At 36.9% G+C, this 21089-nt stretch overlaps 1 protein-coding gene across 1 annotated transcript in view; it reads right to left on the bottom strand.

Moving 5' to 3' along the window:
* Positions 1-11553: 11553 nt before the first annotated feature.
* Positions 11554-21089, bottom strand: part of LOC124555208 (neural Wiskott-Aldrich syndrome protein-like) — a 95670-nt gene continuing 86134 nt past the window's right edge. Inside the window, exon 10 of the mRNA XM_047129058.1 lies at positions 11554-13207. Coding sequence (XP_046985014.1) covers positions 13040-13207 — 168 coding nt within the window. The 3' untranslated portion in view covers positions 11554-13039. The remainder of the gene's footprint in view (positions 13208-21089) is intronic.

The following is a 21089-nucleotide window of genomic DNA, read 5'->3' as shown; positions in this document are numbered from 1 at the left end:
AACAAGTCCACTAAAGAGACAGCTTACACTACACTTGTTCGTCCTCTGTTAGAATATTGCTACACGGTGTGGGATCCTTACCAGGTGGGATTGACGGAGGACATCGAAAGGCTGCAAAAGAGGGCAGCTCGTTTTGTATTATCACGTAATAGGGGAGAGAGTGTGTCAGATATGATACGCGAGTTGGGATCGAAGTCATTAAAGCAAAGACGTTTTTCGTCGCGGCGAGATCTATTTACGAAATTTCGGTCACCAACTTTCTCTTCCAAATGCAAAAATATTTTGTTGAGCCCAACCTACATAGGTAGGAATGATCCTCAAAATAAAATAAGAGAAATCAGAGCTCGAACAGAAAGGTTTAGGTGTTCGTTTTTCCCGCATGCTGTTTGGGAGTGGAATGGTAGAGAGATAGTATGATTGTGGTTCGATGAACCCTCTGCAAAGCACTTAAATGTGAATTGCAGAGTAATCACGTAGATGTAGATTGTCAAGAGTTTAGTACATGAAGAATAGCTTATGTGGGAGGCCCAATTCTTCCCCTGGCAACCTAAAACACAAAATAAAGGTTATAGCACTTCCTTAAAATAGAATTTATTTTCTGTATTTGCATTTTCAGTGTTAACTCCCCACTGATATAACAAAAAGAGTTGACACTATTTACACAGGTACAAGGCATTTCTTCTTCTGAATTAACACAAACCTTCACAAACTTAGAACAATAAGTAATCATATTCAACGATATCAGAACTCTCCAATCTGAAATGAAAGTGGCAACACGTGCAACAAGATTCTACATTTTCAAGCATGACTGATTAGCAGTTCTGTCGAACGACCTTCATTTCCTGGAGGAATGTTGTGTGGTAATTCCTTGTGCAAATTTCAATTATTTTTTAACAATTGCCTGCAAAATATTAAAGCCAGAGGAGAACAATCACTACGCAGCTTTTTCAAATATTTTGATTGATAAATGGTAGCGTGTCACAAGAAAACTGAGTCCAATAGCCAAAAACTGATAGTATTTTCTAATTCATCACCTATAACTCTATGAAGAACACTATTTCAACTCTTAATAATAACAATGTTGTTGTTCAGTGCAATTGGCAAAAATTTAGAACACTCACAACCATTAATGTATGAAATGTGAATTCTGTCATCAGAAAGATTGTAAAAAGACAGAGAGGTGATAGGTCTTGATCTGTTTATTCCTCTGATCTTCTGATTGGTCATATTTGCATTGTGTTTATTGAACTTTCTTCAATGATCGAGTCTATTCTGGTAGAACTTGTTGCCTGGATCACCTTTAATCAGTTACACAACACACAAAGATGCCATGGTCTGCCAACACTTAAGCATCCCAGCGTCAGTTCCTACAGCACACTGCTATGGGCCAATCAAAAATGGCTCTGAGCACTATGGGACTTAACAGCTGTGGTCATCAGTCCCTTAGAACTTAGAACTACTTAAACCTAACTAATCTAAGGACATCACACACATCCATGCCCGAGGCAGGATTCAAACCTGCGACCGTAGCAGTCGCACGGTTCCGGACTGAGCACCTAGAACCACTCGCCCACTGCGGCCGGCTATGGGCCAATCGATCCATACTTGTCTGAATGCTGTTAGATGTTCCTTCATATTTGTTAGCAAAAGCTGTTGGCCCAGTTAATCTGTCTCCAGATGCCACATACACAACATGAAATTCAAAGTCTACTCAGATGCAATCACCAGTAATCTTTGTAGACTGCATGTGACCGAAGCCTCACCATCAGAGTAAGACTGCTGCCATTTGTCCTCAGTGGCTGGTATAAAACCAAATCCAGTATATATAGGCATCCTACAAACATACTATCACAGAAAAAATATTTATACACTATTGCCAAGTAACCACGAGATTGATTAATGAGCTTACAATGTTGTTTTAATTTTCACTTAAAATTAAAAATTAGTTTGCAATTAATAAACGTAGTTTTCTACCAGCTGCTTACAAATCTTCCTCAGTGGAGTGCTGGCAGTGATGTGACATGACTCCAGAAATCTGGTGCACAGCACTCACAGCTAACTGAAACTGAGACATGAAGCCTGTAATGTATACTGCAATTCAGGGGAAGAGAATTGTTCAGAGAACTTTTTATACACACTGGAGAACAGTTTTATTATTCTGAGCATTTTGAGAAACATTCAACAAAACCTGACATTTTAATTTCAAAGAATGAGCATATGGTTAGTGAAACTGAATAGTTCAAGTTTCTTGGTGTTCAGATTTATAGTAAGCTGTAGTGGAAAGCCCAAGTTCAGGATCTCGTTCAAAGACTTAATACTGCCATTTTTACTATTCGAACGGTATCTGAAGTGAGTGATTGTTCGACACAAAAATTAGTTTACTTTGCTTATTTCATATGGTATTATATTTTGGGTTAACTCTTCCTGTTCTATAACGATATTTTTGGCTCAGAAATAAGGCAATAAGTGGTGTCAAGTTTGTTAACCTCTTGTCCACCCCTCTTCACTAGTTTGGGTATTCTGACACAGGCCTCTCAATATATTTATTCCTTACTGTCATTTCTTGTTAACAATATTAGCCTATTCCCAAGAATAAGCAGCTTTCACTCAGTTAATACTCAGCAGAAATCTAACCTGCATTTATGTCGGACTTCCTTAACTCTTGTGCAGAAAGTTGTGCAGTATACTGCTGCACCCATTTTCAATAAGCTACCACTCGAATTCAAAAATCTTAGCAGTAATCCACATGCTTTCAAATTGAAACTGAAGACTTTCCTCATAGGTTCAAATGGCTTTGAGCACTATGGGTCTTAACATCTGTGGTCATCAGTCCCCAAGAACTTAGAACTACTTAGACCGGACTAACCTAAGGACATCACACACATCCATGCCCGAGGCAGGGTTCGAACCTACGACCGTAGCGGTCACACGGTTCCAGACTGAAGTACCTAGAACCGCACAGCCACACCAGCCGGCTCCTCATAGGTCACTCCTCTTATTTTGTCGAGGAGTTCTTTAACAATTAAGCTGATTCTTGTTGTATTGTTGATTGTGTTTACTTAAACTTGTGGACTGACTTTTCTCGGATTTATAAATTTTTATTTTTATCTGTTATTACCTTTATGTTGTACTTTCATGTACTGATACGTTCCAGGACCTTTGAGATTTGCTCCTCAATTTGGTCCTATGGAACTTGACATGTAAATAAATAGATATAGTATGGTAATATAATGGTCTTAATTTAGCTATAGTATAAAAAGATCTGCAAGTCTTTCTCTGGTTGAGAAATAATTGTGCCTTCATATTATAAATATATATTTCCCAGTGAGGAAAGAGGGGTTGGATGGGGAAGGTCATAAAGGAAGGGTGGGTCACATAGTGAGAGCAATGAGAAGTATTTTCAGCACATTGCTGAAACATTTAGCCAACAGTCACAAGTTAAACCAACACTCTGTAGCTTAAGAAAATTATATTACTTTTTTATATCACTAAATACGGACACAAAATGGTGGATGTAGTGACTATAGTCTTCTTCAAATGTTTTCTGCCTGCATGTACATTCATTTAAAGAGCACTTTAATTTCATTACATTACATTACAGTAACAAGTAGCATTATCTCACAGCCTCATTTATAAATAACGAATCTGTAGAAAACTAATAACAGTGAAAACTTTGTGTGTGATGTGTCTCCGATCAGCTTTATTATGATGCCTGCATGATTTTCCATTCACTGACGTATTATGGCGTTACACTGGCATGACGCTGTAGAATTTAGCTCTCAATGCAGCTGTCTATAAACAACACACAAGAACTCAAAAGAGTTCCTATTCCCCAAAAGAACACAGCAAAAATTTCCTCTAGTAATTTACTGTTCAGTGTTTGGCTTTCAGCAGCTGTGCAGCAACAGTCAAATAAAAGTAAAATACCAGACTATTTCATGCTGACAGTAACGGCCACTGAAATAATTTTCTGTTGTGAAGAATGGTGTTCTTAAACTGACAGTTCGTTTGAACACTGCAATGCATTACTAGTGCCCTTGTCTTCCTTCTACATTTGAACCAATATGCCTAGCCAGTTTAAGAGGACCTACATTTTAAAATGGAATCTTAAGCATTTTTCACAAATCACTGCCAGAGGTGAAAGGAGGGCAAGTGGAAATACTATAGCATCCAAACTAATAAGATGGCAAACAGAGATTTGTTTACGATATTGCTCCTTTCGTATTTTGTGTGAGGTGAAATATTTATGAAGATGCCATCGCGACTGAGTAGGTTGGGGTCAAATGCCAGTCATCAGTCAGCAGCCAGTTGCTATCCAGCAATAGCTGTAGGCATTTGTCTGTAAAACCAGCTAGATTACATTTCTTGATTATTTTTTTATAATGAATATAGTTTATGAAGATTAATGAAATTTGTTACTCTGGCCAAATTTATTGGTTACGAACTGCAGATTAAAACTGAAGAAGTTGCAGAAAAGTACTGAAATTATGAAGAAGTGGATAAATTGAAAGGTGCCAGTGGTTGTTAGTTTCAAAGGGAACATTATACCAATGAGTGACAGAAACAGGGGAATGAAATAAAATAGAAGAATAGGTATGATGTTTGAGAGACAAACCAGTTTAGATAAATAACATAAAATAAGCAAAAAGCCAACATCCAGTACAAATGCTTCAGTAAAATATGAGATATGGAAAATAACCAATGAAAAGAAAAAACAAAAATTTGGTAAATAAAGCAGGCAAAAGGGAATAGACATAACGAAAAACAAGACTTTACAAAAAGTGCAAAACCACAAATATGGAATGGTTAGATAAGAAATACAAAGCTGTAAAACCATCCATCATTATAGGAAGAACAGATGATGCCTACAGGAAAATTAAAGAAACCTGTGGAAAAAAATGAAGCACCTGTCTGAATATTAAAAGCTCAGGTGACAAACCAGAACAAAAACAAAGGAAGGAAGGATGAAAGGGGCAAGGAATATATAGTTTTGTCAGAAACAGTTTAAAAAGCTTGTAAGGGCATTGCACAGTATGTTGTGCTGAGAAACAATTTTTAAGGAAATACGGTAGGTTGCACCATTTCCTGGTTAATTGTAGTTGAAGTTAGTCAATCAGTCCATTGTGCGCGAAAATTCAAACAGCCTGCCAGCGACAGTGTTGCCAAACAGGTTCTTCGTTCGTATTGGACATAGGGTGGTAGTAAGGATCAAACCCGAGCCAAAGGCTGAGCAGTCTTGTGTATTATCATCTACACTATGAGAACAATCGACACTAATTGTATCAGGTGCCATCTTTGTTTACAAAATGTGAAAGTGTATATGTGATAGAGAAAGGAGCCTGTGACCACTGGAGAAAGTGCCAAATGTTACCCCAAAGTCTTAATAAAACACACACATGCCATATTAATACACTCAAATCCACCTGATGGAAGTTTCAACTTTTGAAGCATGTTGTGGAAAAACACTAGTGTCTGGTAACAGTAAACTTGTTGTTCCATTCAACATCAATAAATCCTGGTAATGCTTAACCTGAAACACATTTGAAGTTAATGAGATAGGAGTCACCAAAACATTTAGGATTCTCCATCACCTCAGACAGCTTTAAATACCTACTACTTCCAACCACACATTAGAAAATTTGCTTAAACGTTCTTAATCAGGTGATTCCATGTATATGCATTAACATTGCATTGCATATTTTTACTGTTTATGCATATTTAGGTTATACAATTGACATTATCAATTGCCAGCACATTCAATGTAATAGACATTATACACCTTTACACATATCTGAACAAACACCCCTTGAAAAGTAAAATTTTTAATGCTCAAGAAGTGAGACCCTTTTGGAAATTAGAAATCTTCACTGCAGGAATCAACATTGGTTCCACAAACAGTGACCTCGTGAAATTCAGCTTATTCTTTTTTCCCATGTCATCCCAAAAGCAGCAGATAGTGGCCATAGTTTGATGCCATGTTCTTTGGCTACTGCACTGTTGACTAGTAAACAAAATACAATCTTGCAGAATATCAGGCCACTTTTGTAGTTGGACTTCTACACCAACTTCTACACAGATATGCTGCAAGCCATCGTATAGTGCATACTGGAGGGTACCCTGTACCACTACTAGGCATTTCCTTTACCGTTCCACTTGCCGAAGCATCTTCGTAACACTTACATGTTGTTTGAACCTACTCGTAACAAATCTAGCAGCCCACCTCTGAGTTGTTTCATTCAATCCAACCTGATACGGATCCCAAACACTTGAGCAGTACTCAAGAACAGGTCACACCAGCATCCTCCTCAACAGATGGCACTCAGTTTTTCACCCATATTTCACCCATACAGTGAGTGGAGAAATTGTCAGTTGTGAAAGCAGTTTCAGGCCCAAACCAAAGACATGCTGTAGGGTTAGTTGGTAGTTACTATTCGTATAACCTGAACAGGTATTCAGAGATAACGCTGCTATATGTAGTGGGTTAAAATGACAGAAGATTGTAGCAGAATGCAGGCAAGACTTGCAGAAGTCTACACTCACTGTAGCAACTGGATGTTAACCACGAGTTTGAACAAATGTATGTATTGTGCATAAATAGGCAGAAAGGTCCACCTGTGTTCAATCATCACACAACTGGAAATCCATCACTGGAAACAGTCACAACTGAAAACATCTAGGATTGTGCATTGTAACTGACCTAAAGAGAAAACAACCACTTGAAGCTAGTTGTAGGAACAGCAGATGCCACATTGTGGTTCACTGGAAGAATTCTAAGGAAATATAATTCAACCATGAAATAGGTAGCTTACAAAAGTCTCAGTCAGCCAATTCCTGAGTACTGATTATCTGTCTGAGACCATCACCAATTTGGATGGAGAAGGTCTAAGGAAAAACAGTGCACTTCATTTCAGATTCACTTAGTAAGTGTGAAATCGTCAGATGGATGTATATTTAACTTCAGTGGCAAATGCTACAAGAAATTTGCTCTCTCTTACAAGAAGTTCGCAATTATAATTCTGTGAATGAGCATTTAAAAAAAGAGAGGGGGAGAGGATGAGTCAAGAAATGTATTACTTATTGCCAAATACACCTCATAAAATGAACATGTCAGAAAAAATCAGATAAATTTCAGCTCATACAGAGGATTACAGACTGTAGTAGTTCTGAATTCAGAAAGTGAAGACTATTACTTAAATTTCAACATCTTGAGAAATCTCTACAGCTTGCATTCTGAGTAACAAAAATAAACCATAAAACTTTCTAAAATCAGAACATTTTTATTAACTCTTATGTTTATCGATGCATCGGCAACTGTCCAGCTACATGTGTTTGCAGCCATTTTTTTCTCATTGCCCAATTTACATTTCTGGAGTTCCACAGAAGTTCTTACAAATAGGACTACTGCAGAAAAACAGTAATGTTACTCACTTCCACTGAGAACAACACGAGTTGATAACTATTCTCATAAGTATATTGAGATACATCACTTATTTCTGAGAACAAAATACTATGTGCATCTATGAAATACTACCCGATATGTCAAAAAGAGAATTATGAGGAAAGGACGATCAGCGTATTGACTTGTTGATGGTTGGACCTTCAGAGACATGTCCCGAGCTTGGCTTGGGCCACAGAGGAGGACATCATCCATGCCCTTTGCAAAGGAACAATTCCATTATCCGCGTAAGTCTTTAGGGACACCACAGAAAACCTATATCAGGATAGTTGGAGGGGTTTATGAACTCTGCTTCTCATGAATGTCAAACCAGTCTCTTACCACTGTGCTGCCTTGCTCAGCATATATTGGTAGTGCTGCATCACTTTCCTTAACTATACGGCTTAGAGAGCATCATTTCCCTTAACTATAAGGCTTGCTCAGCTAGATATGGTAAATGACCATAATGTTATAATAACAGTAACCAACTTCAGTTTTAAACAATTAACAACAAAAATTTAATTAGCTCTCATAATTAAATTTTAGAGTACAGAAATAATTAATAAATTAGTAAGAAATTTATCATGAACAAAGTATAGCAAACCAATAATTCAAACACAATTACTTCACATTGAGTATACAGAGCTGTAAACATTTCACACAATAAAATTGAACAAGTAAAAATTTAACATCATTATTTTAGATTATCACGCAATCACACAAAAAATAAAATGAAACTTCGAAAAGTAATTTGGAAAAACTTCTAAATAAGAAAAAAATTATCATTAAAGTACTTATAATAATACAAAATCAATGCATATTAACTTCCAATTCTTATACACTCAAAAGTATTTGAAGTAATTTAGTCATGTCTAGATGTACTTGTAAGTGTAACACTACTTCATTTGTACAAATTATCACATGTTGTTTGTTTAACTTTTTTACATAAATGTGGACTTCCATGAAATTTATTAGGGGCACCTGCTTCAATTGTCAATCAGTCACAGAGAAACTTACAAACTCGCAACCAAATATTGCTCATTTTAAGACCTATCATTGTACAGAAAAATCAACACAAGAATAGTACAATAATATAATGGCTTGCGTGTTTTCTGTAAAATATAAGCTTGTGTGCACAATTCTTTATATGCTCTAAAAATTAAAATTATAACTTTTTAAAGACCTGAATAGATCACCATTTTAAAATAGTGTCGATGCTTATAAAGGTTAGGTAGGTCCCACTGTGCTTACTGTCTTTTTATGTTCCAGATTATTGCACTAACTCATGTCACATGTAGTACATAGAATACAATTATTAAACAAAACATAGGACAGGAAATTAAACAGAAACACATTAGCAACACCAGTTTGCAAAACTTAAATTTAATTTCTTGTATCTCATTTATGATCACCAATTTCTCTTCTAACTGACAACTTTTAACACCCCCTCCCTCCTTTTCATACACACACACACACACACACACACACACACACACACACACACACACACACAATGATGCAAACTAATTTTATGTAAGACATGATAAACATTTTTAAACAAATGTAGGAGCAGTAGATATTACACACTGTTCTGCTTCAACAAGAAATTTTGTTTTTGCCATGAACAATTCTTTAGAATCATCACTGAAACAATGAGAAATGGAAGTCACTGACATCATCCTTCACTTTCAGAAAATGTCTTCTTTTCTATAAACCCATCAACTTCACACTTTGTTGATTATCAATACGCTGCCACAAAAGTATCAACAAAATTGTCACTGGTTAATTTAGTTATCTTTCTTATTCCACTGAAAATTCCTTACATGATTACAGACAATATGTAGCAAGAACCATGTAATCATTTCCTTCAGCAAGGTAGTCATGATTTTATTATAAAATTTTCTGTTTTGTGTAAACATGTAAGTAGGTACTGCGATCATATCTGACATGAAATACGAACTGCACTGCATGTTTTCAGAGAAAAATATAATAATAATAATAATAATAATAATAAATAAAATACAGAAAAAGACCACTTAAATTCCACATAAAACTACTTACTAGAAAATAAATCAATTCTGTAATCACTGTTTAATATTAACAACAAGTTTACTTATTGCTAGGTGCAAGCATTTTTCCATCACCACCATCTCATGAGGTGGTCGAACGAATTTACAAAGACAACCAGCTCGTGTGCATATTGTAGAAGATTCTTGGATTAAGTATCAAATATGAGGTGTAGATCCCATTCGTTGCTGAGGAGAGATATGCAATATAGCTATGAAGTAATTTAGGCATTAGTTGCTCTAAGTGTTCTACAAGTCTTAAACAGTGTAATAAATAATGGAATCAGTCTTTTATGATACTTCTCTGTAAACTTACCAAAGATTTAAAATAGTTATTAAAAATTAACTATTTTGTAACATGGCAGTAGTTAAAACTTTCATGGTTACTTTGCATAAGAGAATGTGTCTTGTTTGAAGAGATCTGTGTTTATTAGCAAATTAACTGCTTTTAACAACAATCAACAAAAGGATCTTAGAAAAGTATTAAAAAGTCTATGACAGCAGGCTTTGTCTTCTCTTGTTGCAACTCTGACTAATCATTTCTACTTTACACATGATGACTTTCACAGCTGAACTGCTGCTTCATCTGTACAGGACAGGAAATAAAATTCCATTCACAAATAATAATAAACATTTCAGATTTCAATAACACAGAGTTTTAAAAAATCCACTAATTGCTACATTATGTAATTTGCCAATTAAAGTGTTTTGTTTTACTAAAAGCTTACTTTTTGAATCACAACATATGACTTCCTGCTTCAATAACAGATTTCATGATTTGAAGCAGCCTTATGACTGATTAAAAGTATTTTTATAACTGAAATATTAATCTGTGAAATGCAAGGGAAGAAACAGAGTTTTATGAACATCTGACATCACTTATAAAACAGCAATATGAGACACCAAAGTTAAATAATGAAATTTAACTTACAAAAATATTCAGTCCTTTGTAAATAATTAATTGCATATTAAATGAGTTTTCACACTTGATGACATCAACATCTTGCCACAATATTTTGGCTGACAACCATTCAGCCATGTTCAGGTGAGTTTTTACATCATGTACATCGTGGCAAAATGTCAATGTCATTTGGCTGCAAGCCTGAAACCTCATAGAATAGTCATTAAGCTGGAAACTGCCAAGAATCAAAATTATCTCCATATATATACCTCAGCCCAACCTGCATCAACAGATGAAGTTTCCTTAGTCCTTCAATATGGGTATTAACATAAACTTTATATAAGGGCACAAATGTACCAAAACAGCAAGGAATAAAGAAATTAAATGATTAGTGGTCATGTGCCAAACAGAGTATATAACAACATATATGCACATTTAATACACATATTATCACAGACATCTGTTTCACAATAATATGTACAATTAGTGTTACCAACACATTAACATTCTGTTCTGATGGAGGAAATCTAACAATTTGATATATGAAGCAAAAAAATAAATACATTCACACACTGTAAACTAGATATGCTGATAGAAAGCAATACAAAAATCTTGAAGCTCATTAAAATATAACGTGATGTCTTGGAAAGAAAGTAAGTGGATTTTATTTCAATGTCAACTAACGTCACTCAAGGCCTTTAGCTTGAAAATGTTACCATAGTTTTCCTAGTCTTGGTTTTGTATTTATGCAAATTTTTCACTTAAACCTTTTGAACATACTGCCACATTACAATAAAAATTCTGAAGTGTATTTCTCGGTGTGCTGTGTCTAAATTGTCATAACGGTAACAATTTTCTTAATCACATTTAACAGTTTACAGTACAAACAATTTTTTATGTTTGCAGACAAAATCAAGGGAAACAACAGTTAAATCACTTTTTCCCACATGATAAATGTGTGATAGATTGTACACAAGCTTTAAGTGATAGAGAAACTTGAACTTTGTATTCTTGTTTTTCTCACATGTTCCACATCCTGGAGACTCTCCTCACCATCAATGTAAAAAACAAAGAGTATTTCTAATCTAATCAGCAGAACAAAAATTATGTTGTTACTTAGATTTCTTGGTTTTAAGAACTTAAACATGTGGTAGATGGGAAACATTTATTACTTACATACATTGACGAATTCAGCTCCATATTTACATTGAAAACAAAAAAGATAATACCAATGTACATACTACTGTCACAACAGGTACAAGAAGAATAAGATGGATGGATGGATGAGAGAGAAAGAAAGAGAGAGAGAGAGAGAGAGAGAGAGAGAGAGAGAGATTAAAATGTATTCTATGGGTTTCATGAATGTTAACTACCACCCTCAAGTTTTTTGAATGTGAATAAAATTCTAACTCATTGGATTCTCAAATTTTTATAATTATCAATGCCCATTAGTGACAATCGTATATCTCCAGCTCCTCCTTCCTCCCACTCAGAAACTCACTCACTCTTTTTCCTTCTTCTTCTTCTTCTCCTCTCTCTCTCTCTCTCTCTCTCTCTCTCTCTCTCTCTCACACACACACACACACACACACACACACACACACACACACACACACACACACACACACACGCTTATGAATCAATGAGATATATAACACATTAAAAAATAGCATTTAACACACAGGAGATATACTGTTGCTCTGCACTATAACTATATTTTATTTGGTGTTTATGACTGCCATGTGACAAAACCCGCAATTCAGGAATTATACATTCACACTTCACAAAAAAAGCACTTAAATAAACATTAGTGGTAATATCTCTCATAACCAATGTAAAGAAATTTCTTAATTTCAATAAATTTCTGTCGTGTAGGAAACAATTTCTTTTAGACACCATATCTATACATTTTACCTGTTCAATTTTTTTTAATTAGAATGATTAAATTTAAAGTTACTAGTGAGACTAAAACTAAAACTTTTAGAATGCGAAGATACATGTAAACCCTGAAAACAAACAGCAACAGTAACTAACATTTTTGACATGTCTTTTAATCACAGCAATGCACAGCACATCCCATTCCACATTGAACATTGCAATGGTCATTAAAATATCATCAATGCCTGACAAACAAAAATTTCCACACACAAAAAGGGATGTGCTTCTCTAATCTTTTCCTCAACAACATAAAGGGAAAATAATTTGATGCCTAACATTAGTACTTTTTCTACTGAAGTTCTGTTACTCTCCCACTTTACTTTGTAACAGCTAACTAGCAGTTTCAGTACTTACACACAAGGGCAATGGAATTTTTCTCATTTCATGAAAAAAAACAGGCATTAACCAATGAATTTCCAGTTCAGAGCGAACTTAAGGCACAACCCAAGGAACCTGACTGCAGAAAACTTATGTACTCAACCATTCCAAATTTACGATCCACTACATGAATCAGCAATTTCTGAGCATAATTCCTCTTCATAATATATTTAACAGTTCACTGCGAAGATTAACAATTAGTTGGTGTAAGTGGTGGGAGGGTGGGCTTTAAGCAACGACATTCATGTTTGTAATTTAGCACTCGTAAGCTCATAAATAGAAAACAACTTTTGAATAAAGAAACAGGCGTTATCAGGTTTTTCAGTCTTCCCATTCATCATCCCCATCATCATCATCGTCATCATCATCTCCGCTTGATCCACTACTTTCTGAATGAATTACACGAGCCCTTTCTGCTAAAGCTCGAGCCAATGCACCAGCTAAGCTATTCTGTGTCTCCTCAACTTGTGGACGTTGGTTTGGCTGTACCTGTAAAAAAGAATATTACGTAAAACACTGTGCCACGTGCTGCTTTAATATAGACAAACCAATTTTATGATAAACAATGCAGTCAGTTGCAATGACACAGCAAACATGAAAACATGCCAAATTTGAGAATTTACTTCCACTAATGACAGACAGCAAACATGAAAACATGCCAAATTTGAGAATTTACTTCCACTAATGACAGTGGAGAGGTACTTTAGAAGTGCAGCAATTTATTAGAACTCATAACAGAACTACTGTTATACTTCTCTCTTTAGTTCAAGCAACTCTTGAGCAAGTGACTGATGTATAATGCATGTGCAAAACACTCCTAAAGAACATAGTTAATTCTACACTCAAAACTGGTAAGACCACAGCAGTTTGTCTTAGTACAAATTTAATAGTGTTTCTGGAGAACAGTTTTTAAAATTCTGCATAATGAAGATAAAATATTGCCACTAAGTGGGAGGAATATGCAGGATTTAAACAGCTCCTTATCCTATTAGTGTTGTTAATGGTCACATTTATTGCTCACTAAAGTTGTGCAAATCTAATGAGAGGAATGCCCATTTTCTTGGAACATAGACTGCAGATGTTCCCAAATCCTTCAAACAGCAAAGAGTACTAGTACTGTTCAGCTGCCAATTTCAGCTGAAGATGGCTGCTGGTGGTCAGCCAAAATACCAAGGCAAAAGATGACATCATTTGGTTCCAATCAAGTTGATTTAACTAACATTGCAGTTTGTTATATTGGCCCATTCCTGGGCTATGAATATTTTTTTGAATACACCGAGTTGTTACAGGTTAAAATACTGTAGAACATAAGAGAGTGACAACATAAAAAGTATACAAGGCTGTTTTTTCTTTTTTTTTCTTTTTGCAGTGTAAATGACAGTGGGGATTATTCTAATAATAGATAGCATCAATCAGCTTTTACACAGAATTCTGAATATGAAACTTCCAAATAAATATTTTATTTATATTCAGCCCTTGTAACTTAAAATATTTTGTTATAGTGACTACGTCTTACGATAATAAAATTTTCATGAGAGTTCAGTGGCAAAAGTTTTACATGTGGTGTGCATTTTCCCAATTTAAGTGACAATATGTTTTCTGTCAGCCAGTGAACCAATGTTACTCACTATTATTTGCTAAATCAGTTACAGTATATTCTGTGCCTTTGACAATGATAATTTGTGTAATCTTCAAAGAGGAAAAAACTTTGCATCTTCTACATAAGTTAGGGTATAATAACATTGGGCTTAAAGCATAGCTCTATGGCATCCCCCCCCCCCCCCCCCTTAAAATCTCACAGTAGCCATTCAGATACAAAAATTTATTCTCTGTTGGTGACAGTTGATAACTTTCTGATCCCAATTTGCCACATCTATACATCTACATCTACACAATTACTCAGCAATTCACAATAAAGTTTTTGGCAGAGGGTTCAATGAACCACCTTCAAGCTGTCTCTCTACTGTTCCACTCTCTAACGGCACGTGGGAAAACCGAGCCCTGATTTCTTTTATTTTATTATGATGATCATTTCTCCCTATGTAGGTGGGTGCCAACAGAATGTTTTTACAATCGGAGGAGAAAACTGGTAATTGAAATTTCACGAGAAGGTCCCATCGCAACAAAAAATGCCTTTGTTTTAATGACTGCCACTCCAATTCACGTATCATGTCTGCGGCACTATCTCCGCTATTTCATGATAATACAAAATGAGCTGTCCTTCTTTGTACCTTTTCGATGTCCTCTGTCATTCCCACCTGATGCGGATCCCAAACCGCACAGCAATATTCCAGAATAGTGCGGACAAGCATGGTGCAAGCAGTCTCTTTAGTAGACTTATTGCACCTTCTAAGTGCTCTGCCAATGAACTGCAGTCTTTGGTTTGCTCTACCGACAACATTATCTATGAAATCATTCCAATTTAGGTTATTGGTAATTGGAATCCCTAAGTATTTAGTTGAATTCACAGCCTTCAGATTTGTGTGACTTATCGCATAATCGAAATTTAGCAGATTTTTTTTTAAATTAGTACTCATGTGAATAACTCCACACTTTTCTTTATTCAGGGTCAACTGCCACTTTTTGCATCATATAGATATCTTATCCAAATCATTTTGCAATTCGCTTTGATCATCTGATGACTTTACAAGATGGTAAATGACAGCATCATCTGCAAACAATCTAAGAGGGCTACTCAGATTGTCTCCTATGTTGTTAATATAGATAAGGAACAATAGAGGGCCTATAACACTTCCTTGGGGAATGCCAGATATTACTTCTGTTTTACTTGATGACTTTCCATTTATTACTACAAACTGTGACCTTTCTGACAGGAAATCACAAATCCAGTTGCACAACTGAGGCAATATTCCATAGGCATGCAGTTTGGTTAGAAGACACTTGTGAGGAATGATGTCAAAAGCCTTCTGGAAATCTAAAAATATGGAATCAATTTGACATCCCCTGTCGATAGCACTCATTACTTCATGAGTATAAAGAGCTACTTGTGTTTTGCAAGAACTATATTTTCTGAATCCGTGCTGAATATGTGCCAATAAATCGTTTTCTTCGAGGTTCTTCATAATTTTCGAATACAGTATATGTTCCAAAAACCTACTGCAAATCGCTAGATACAAAAGGTATCACTGATGAGCATTCCCACTAATTCTGCAATGTTTCACTTCGTGATAAAGTATAACTTGCTTGGTTCACACACTCAAATGTTGTTATGATATCTAACGAACTCAAGTTATCATTTTGCCCCAAAACTACTTCACCCGCAAAAGAATGAATTGCCATCTCTGTTAATGTGCCTCTTCTGAAGACAAATTCCCAATATGATGGCAAATTACATGTACTGAGTCGTGCTACTAGTCTCTTACGAAGACATCTCAAAAACCTCCAAAAACACTAGTACCAATGAAATTGGCTGTAATTGTCTGCCTTATTTGTTTCTACAATTTTAAACAGTGGGTGTACTAATGACTACTTTTATCAGTCTGGTCAAGTCGCCGAACTGGCATCAACTAAAAAGACTTGCACTAGGTGACCAGTCTATCCGATGGAAGGTCTTAGCCACACATACAGCAGTCTGAAAACTAACCACTCCAGAAAAACATGACACAAGGAACATCAGTAGTGTAAAATGAAAATGAACAGATGATCTTGAGCGTAACTGATATTTCGTCATATCCACGTAAGTCTTTATACTTCAGCTCTGGCAATAACTGTTTTTTTCCATCAGCATGAGTGAAGATATGTACCGAGTCCAGTCTTTTATGACTCAGGCTTACATGTTTACTGATTGTAATATACTGTATACAATTAGATACTGTGGGTAGTTGTTTGGGTAACATATAACATATATGTACATGGATTTATCCACATGAAAATGGCTACATAACTGTATTGACCAATAGTGGTTTAAACAATTTTTTTTCTGCGTACAATAATGGTTCCCTGCTCTTGTAGCACTTATTATTGTAACATGTATTGGTCCCCCTTCAAATACACATGTCTGTAGGATCTTTTCGTGGTTATGGTAATCAACTTTCTAGGGTAAATGTGCCATTAAACCTGAAGATACTGCAAAAACTGTTGCTTTGGTGGGAGATGATCACAACATGCTGCAAAAGTGTTCAGATCTACACCTTCCTATATGTCCATAAGTGTAAGAAGGTACAGGGAATCTGAAGGCTATGCAACGAAATCAGGATCAGGTCCAAGAAAAATAGCATCTGCAAATATTGGGAATAATGTAGTCGAAGTACCAGATTCAGATATTGATATTACAAGCAATATAAGCATTAGTGATTGTTGCACCTTGACCAGGCGGAATAAAGTGCTTCCAGAGGACACAGTGAAAATTGTGAAAGGTTTTAAATACCCTGTTGACATACATATACATGGTACGTCATGTGCTATTCTGAAGGATACTGTATCTGATATTGCTGAACCTTTGACTGCTGTCATTAACCAAAGGCTTGATGTTGGTATTTTTCCAGACTTCATAAATTGGCAAAGACAATACCAGTGTATATAAAAGGTGATCCTAACAGTTCATCCAGCTATAGAACAATTTCTATAATACCTATAGTAGCAAACATGATTGAAACTATAGTGAAGAACCAACTGTTATGTTATTTCAAAGATGACAATCTCTTCCTGGATAACAATCATGGATTTAGAAGAACGAACTCTATATTTACTGCAATGCTTGATGTAATAACAAGAACTGCACGGTTTTAATTCTTTGTGCTCTACACAAGGCATCTGATTGCATCTCTAATATGATACTGTTGGAAAAATTAAAATTTTATGGTATAAAGGGTGTCATTTTTGGGACACTACTATCTTACCTAAGAGACAGACGGCAGATTGTTTGCATCTAGAGAGCAATGTTTCGTGAAATGGTGTTTCAACACTGCATACTGCAGGGCTCTGTACTTGGCCCTCTGCTCTTTTTAATATTTTTTCAATGACTTAAGATGTGATGGTCATATTCTGTTCTTTGCAGATGATACAACATTAATGACAGAGTAGAAATTCAGGTGAGGCACTAATGGATGCTAATATTTTGTTTGAAGTGGCCAAAACGTGGTTCAAAGCAAACAAAATGGGATTAAATTAAGATAAAAGCCAGAAAATATTATGCAGCCTTGGTGACTGTGGACCCACAGCAAATATTTATAGTGTCAGACTCCTGGGAATGACAACTGACAATAAGCTGATGTGAACCAAACACATTACACATGTGTATTCTAAGCTATAAAGAGTAATTTACCTCCTCAGGAAGCTCAAATGTGTGATAATAGGTCAGTACTCAATCATAATATATTAGGCACTGCTCCACAGCCACTTCACATATGAACTGTTGCTGTGGGGACACTCTACTGGAAGTAAACATATTGAGCCTACAAAAGAAGGCTGAAAGAATAATGTCTTCCAGCAAGAAGTTTGACAACTGTAGACCCATTTCCAAGCAGTTGGGAATAATGACAATATTTAGCCAGTATGTTTTCAACTCTCTTTGCTGTATCTTGCTACTAGTGCGTGTGAGTTTCAGTGAACCGAGCGTGGTGTTGTCGTGCACGTGTAGTTGAATCAGCTGCAAATTGTATCAGATTGCTGGGAGGCACCTGTGGGAAGTGTGCACATGGCCCAATCTTCATCAACTATCTGCTGCCAGCTTGAGCATATATATGCACGGGGCAGTGCTGACTGGCACTTTCTGTGTTCACCCAGTTGTGCCGTTCACACCAGATGTCTCAATGTGTGAATTCCTGACTAGCTCATTTCTGCTATCACTCAGTGGCTTACGAATAAAGCCATATTTATGTTACTTGGATCAGTTTTGTGTATTACTTGGTTGTTACACAACTGGTGACGAGTTTGGAACGGTTTCCACGTGTGCAATCTTTAAGTGCAGTTTCATCAAATTAGTCGTTATGGACACCATGTTACCGACCCTGATTGAACAGCTTACTTCGGCAGTGACCGTTTTGTCAGCTTCCATTAACACACAGGGTACCATTCCAATGGTCCATCCAGCCACTTTTCCTCTGTATGATGATTTGGCCAATGATTGGGAAGCTTACAACAAAAGACTCACACAGCATATTTTCACTTTCGATGTGACAGACTCAAATTTGTGCAGAGCCTTCTTCCTCTTCTAGATAAAAAGTATCCATTACTGTGTCGGCTTGCCCCTTTACAAGAGCCAGAAGCTCTTACTTCTGATCACATGTACACTTTATAGTCCAACTACGATCAATCACAAATGAAAGCCTGTCATAACGGTGCGAGTTGAATTCTACCGATGCCACAAGAAATCATACTAGTCATACAGGACCTGGGCAGCTAAACTTCATGAGCTTAGCAGAAAGTGCCAAATCATTACTGATGCCCATAATCACTCATATGCAGACTCTCCTGTGCGTGCTGCAATTACCTGTTTAGCTACGGACAACGAAGTACACCACAAGACTTTACTCTGTGAAAACCCCCCCATTGGCAGTTGTTTCGCAAATAGCACAATCTCTTGACGTTTCTGAGGCAGCAGGTGACCAAACTGAAGCATGGGATGATGGGGCAGTAGTGTTACAAGATGTGCCCACTATGATGACAGATAGCTTGCAAAAGAAACAGCAGCAGCAATGGTTAACATATGGACCCAGAGCCGAGTGGATCAAGGCCGGTCCAAGCAGCCGCGACCACCATAGCACCACCATCAGCATTCTGTTTCCATCTTGTCCTTTTTGTTTTGTCAACAGGAAAGTCAGCATGCCGTAAGCACTGGGCTAACTGTAATGCTTGCCAGAAGAAAAGCCCCGTCGCCTCTGTGTGTCATTTGGCGAAGACTGCTCAGGATATGGACATGGGCATAAACAGTGTGACTCCAATACTTGTGACTGTCCCAGTTATTTACCGAGTTAAGTGTTTCTTGACAAGTACTCTGGCTACAGGTCGACACAGGCGCTGCAGTGATGTTATTGAATTCTCAATTAGAAACACTATGCAAGGAGTTTTTGGACTTTTTGTTTTTGAAAGGTATAGTATTTGCTACAAATTTTCTGCTTACATCCACAGTTCAGCCCCGTTTCTGTCACACCTATTCTATTCCTGTTGCCCTGAAAGATCAAGTGAAAGCAGAATTAGACAGACTTCAATCTCTAGGGGTGGCGTAACCTGTTATGCTTAGTGAATGGTCGTCGTCACTGGTTTTAGTTCAGAAACCACTGGGGAAACTTCACCTCTGTGGCAACTTCAGTACGACTGTCAACACACAGTCAATCATGGATATGTATCCTCTACCACACGAGGAGGAACTGTTGGCAAAAATATTGGGTGGTGAGTACTTTTGTAAAATTGATCTGTCTGAAGTGTATCTGTAGGTTACTGTGGGCAAACAGTATCAGCGATTCTGGATTTGAGTACTCCTTTGGTCTCCTTTCGGAGTGGCTAGCACCACCGCTATTTTTCAAGGATTTTTAGAGCAACTGACTATGATATTGTTGTCATGGGCTCCTCCACAGCTGATCACTTAAAAAATTTGCACATTTCGTTTTCTGTCTTACAGTCTGCAGGCTTACAGTGTAACCTTACGAAATCTCAGTTTTTTTCAACCTTCTGTTGTTTATTTGGGGTTTGAGGTCTCGTGGGATTGGGTTTTCCGCGCCAGACCACATCTCCACTGTTACGTCTATGCCTCACCACTCGTTCATAAAGGAGCTTCAGGCTTTCCTAGGGCAGATACCCTACTACCATAAATTCCTGCCAGGGGCAGCCACATTGGCCTACGCGTCACATACCTTGTTACGTAAGAATGGACCTTTTCACTGGAGCAAAATTGCTAATGTGATTTTCAAATGAAATCCAAACTTCTCTTGGCCCCTTGTTCAGCTATGTTCTCTCTGGACCAGCACACAGTTTTGGTGACTGATGCCTCACAGCAAAGCCACGGCATGGTCCTAGCGCACCGATATGCCAACAGCTATGAATGGCCTGCTGCTTTTGGCTCTAAACCTCTCACTCCACAGCAGCAGCCTTGCTTTCAGGTGCAAAAAGAGGCTCTTGCTGTAGTCTACACTCTCTGGAAGTTTCGTATTTTTTTATGTGGCTCCAAGTTTCACCTTATTACTGACCATAAACCCTTGGTTTCCTCATTTAATCCTCACACTACCTTGCTGACACGGCAGCACATCGCCAACAATGCTGAGCACTGTTCTTGTCTCATTACAATTATGAAATCCATTTTCGACCTATGTCAAAACGTGTCAATGCAGACACCTTGTCCCACATTTCTGGATTTGATTGTGAAGAAATGCTTTGCTTCCAGCTTGATATTTAAACACAGGCCAAGGTTGAAGGT

Source organism: Schistocerca americana, chromosome X, assembly GCF_021461395.2.
Source record: "Schistocerca americana isolate TAMUIC-IGC-003095 chromosome X, iqSchAmer2.1, whole genome shotgun sequence".
Taxonomy (NCBI): Eukaryota; Metazoa; Arthropoda; class Insecta; order Orthoptera; family Acrididae; genus Schistocerca; species Schistocerca americana.
The sequence above is the reverse complement of the archived record's forward strand: the minus strand, read 5'-3'. Positions and strand labels throughout refer to the sequence as shown.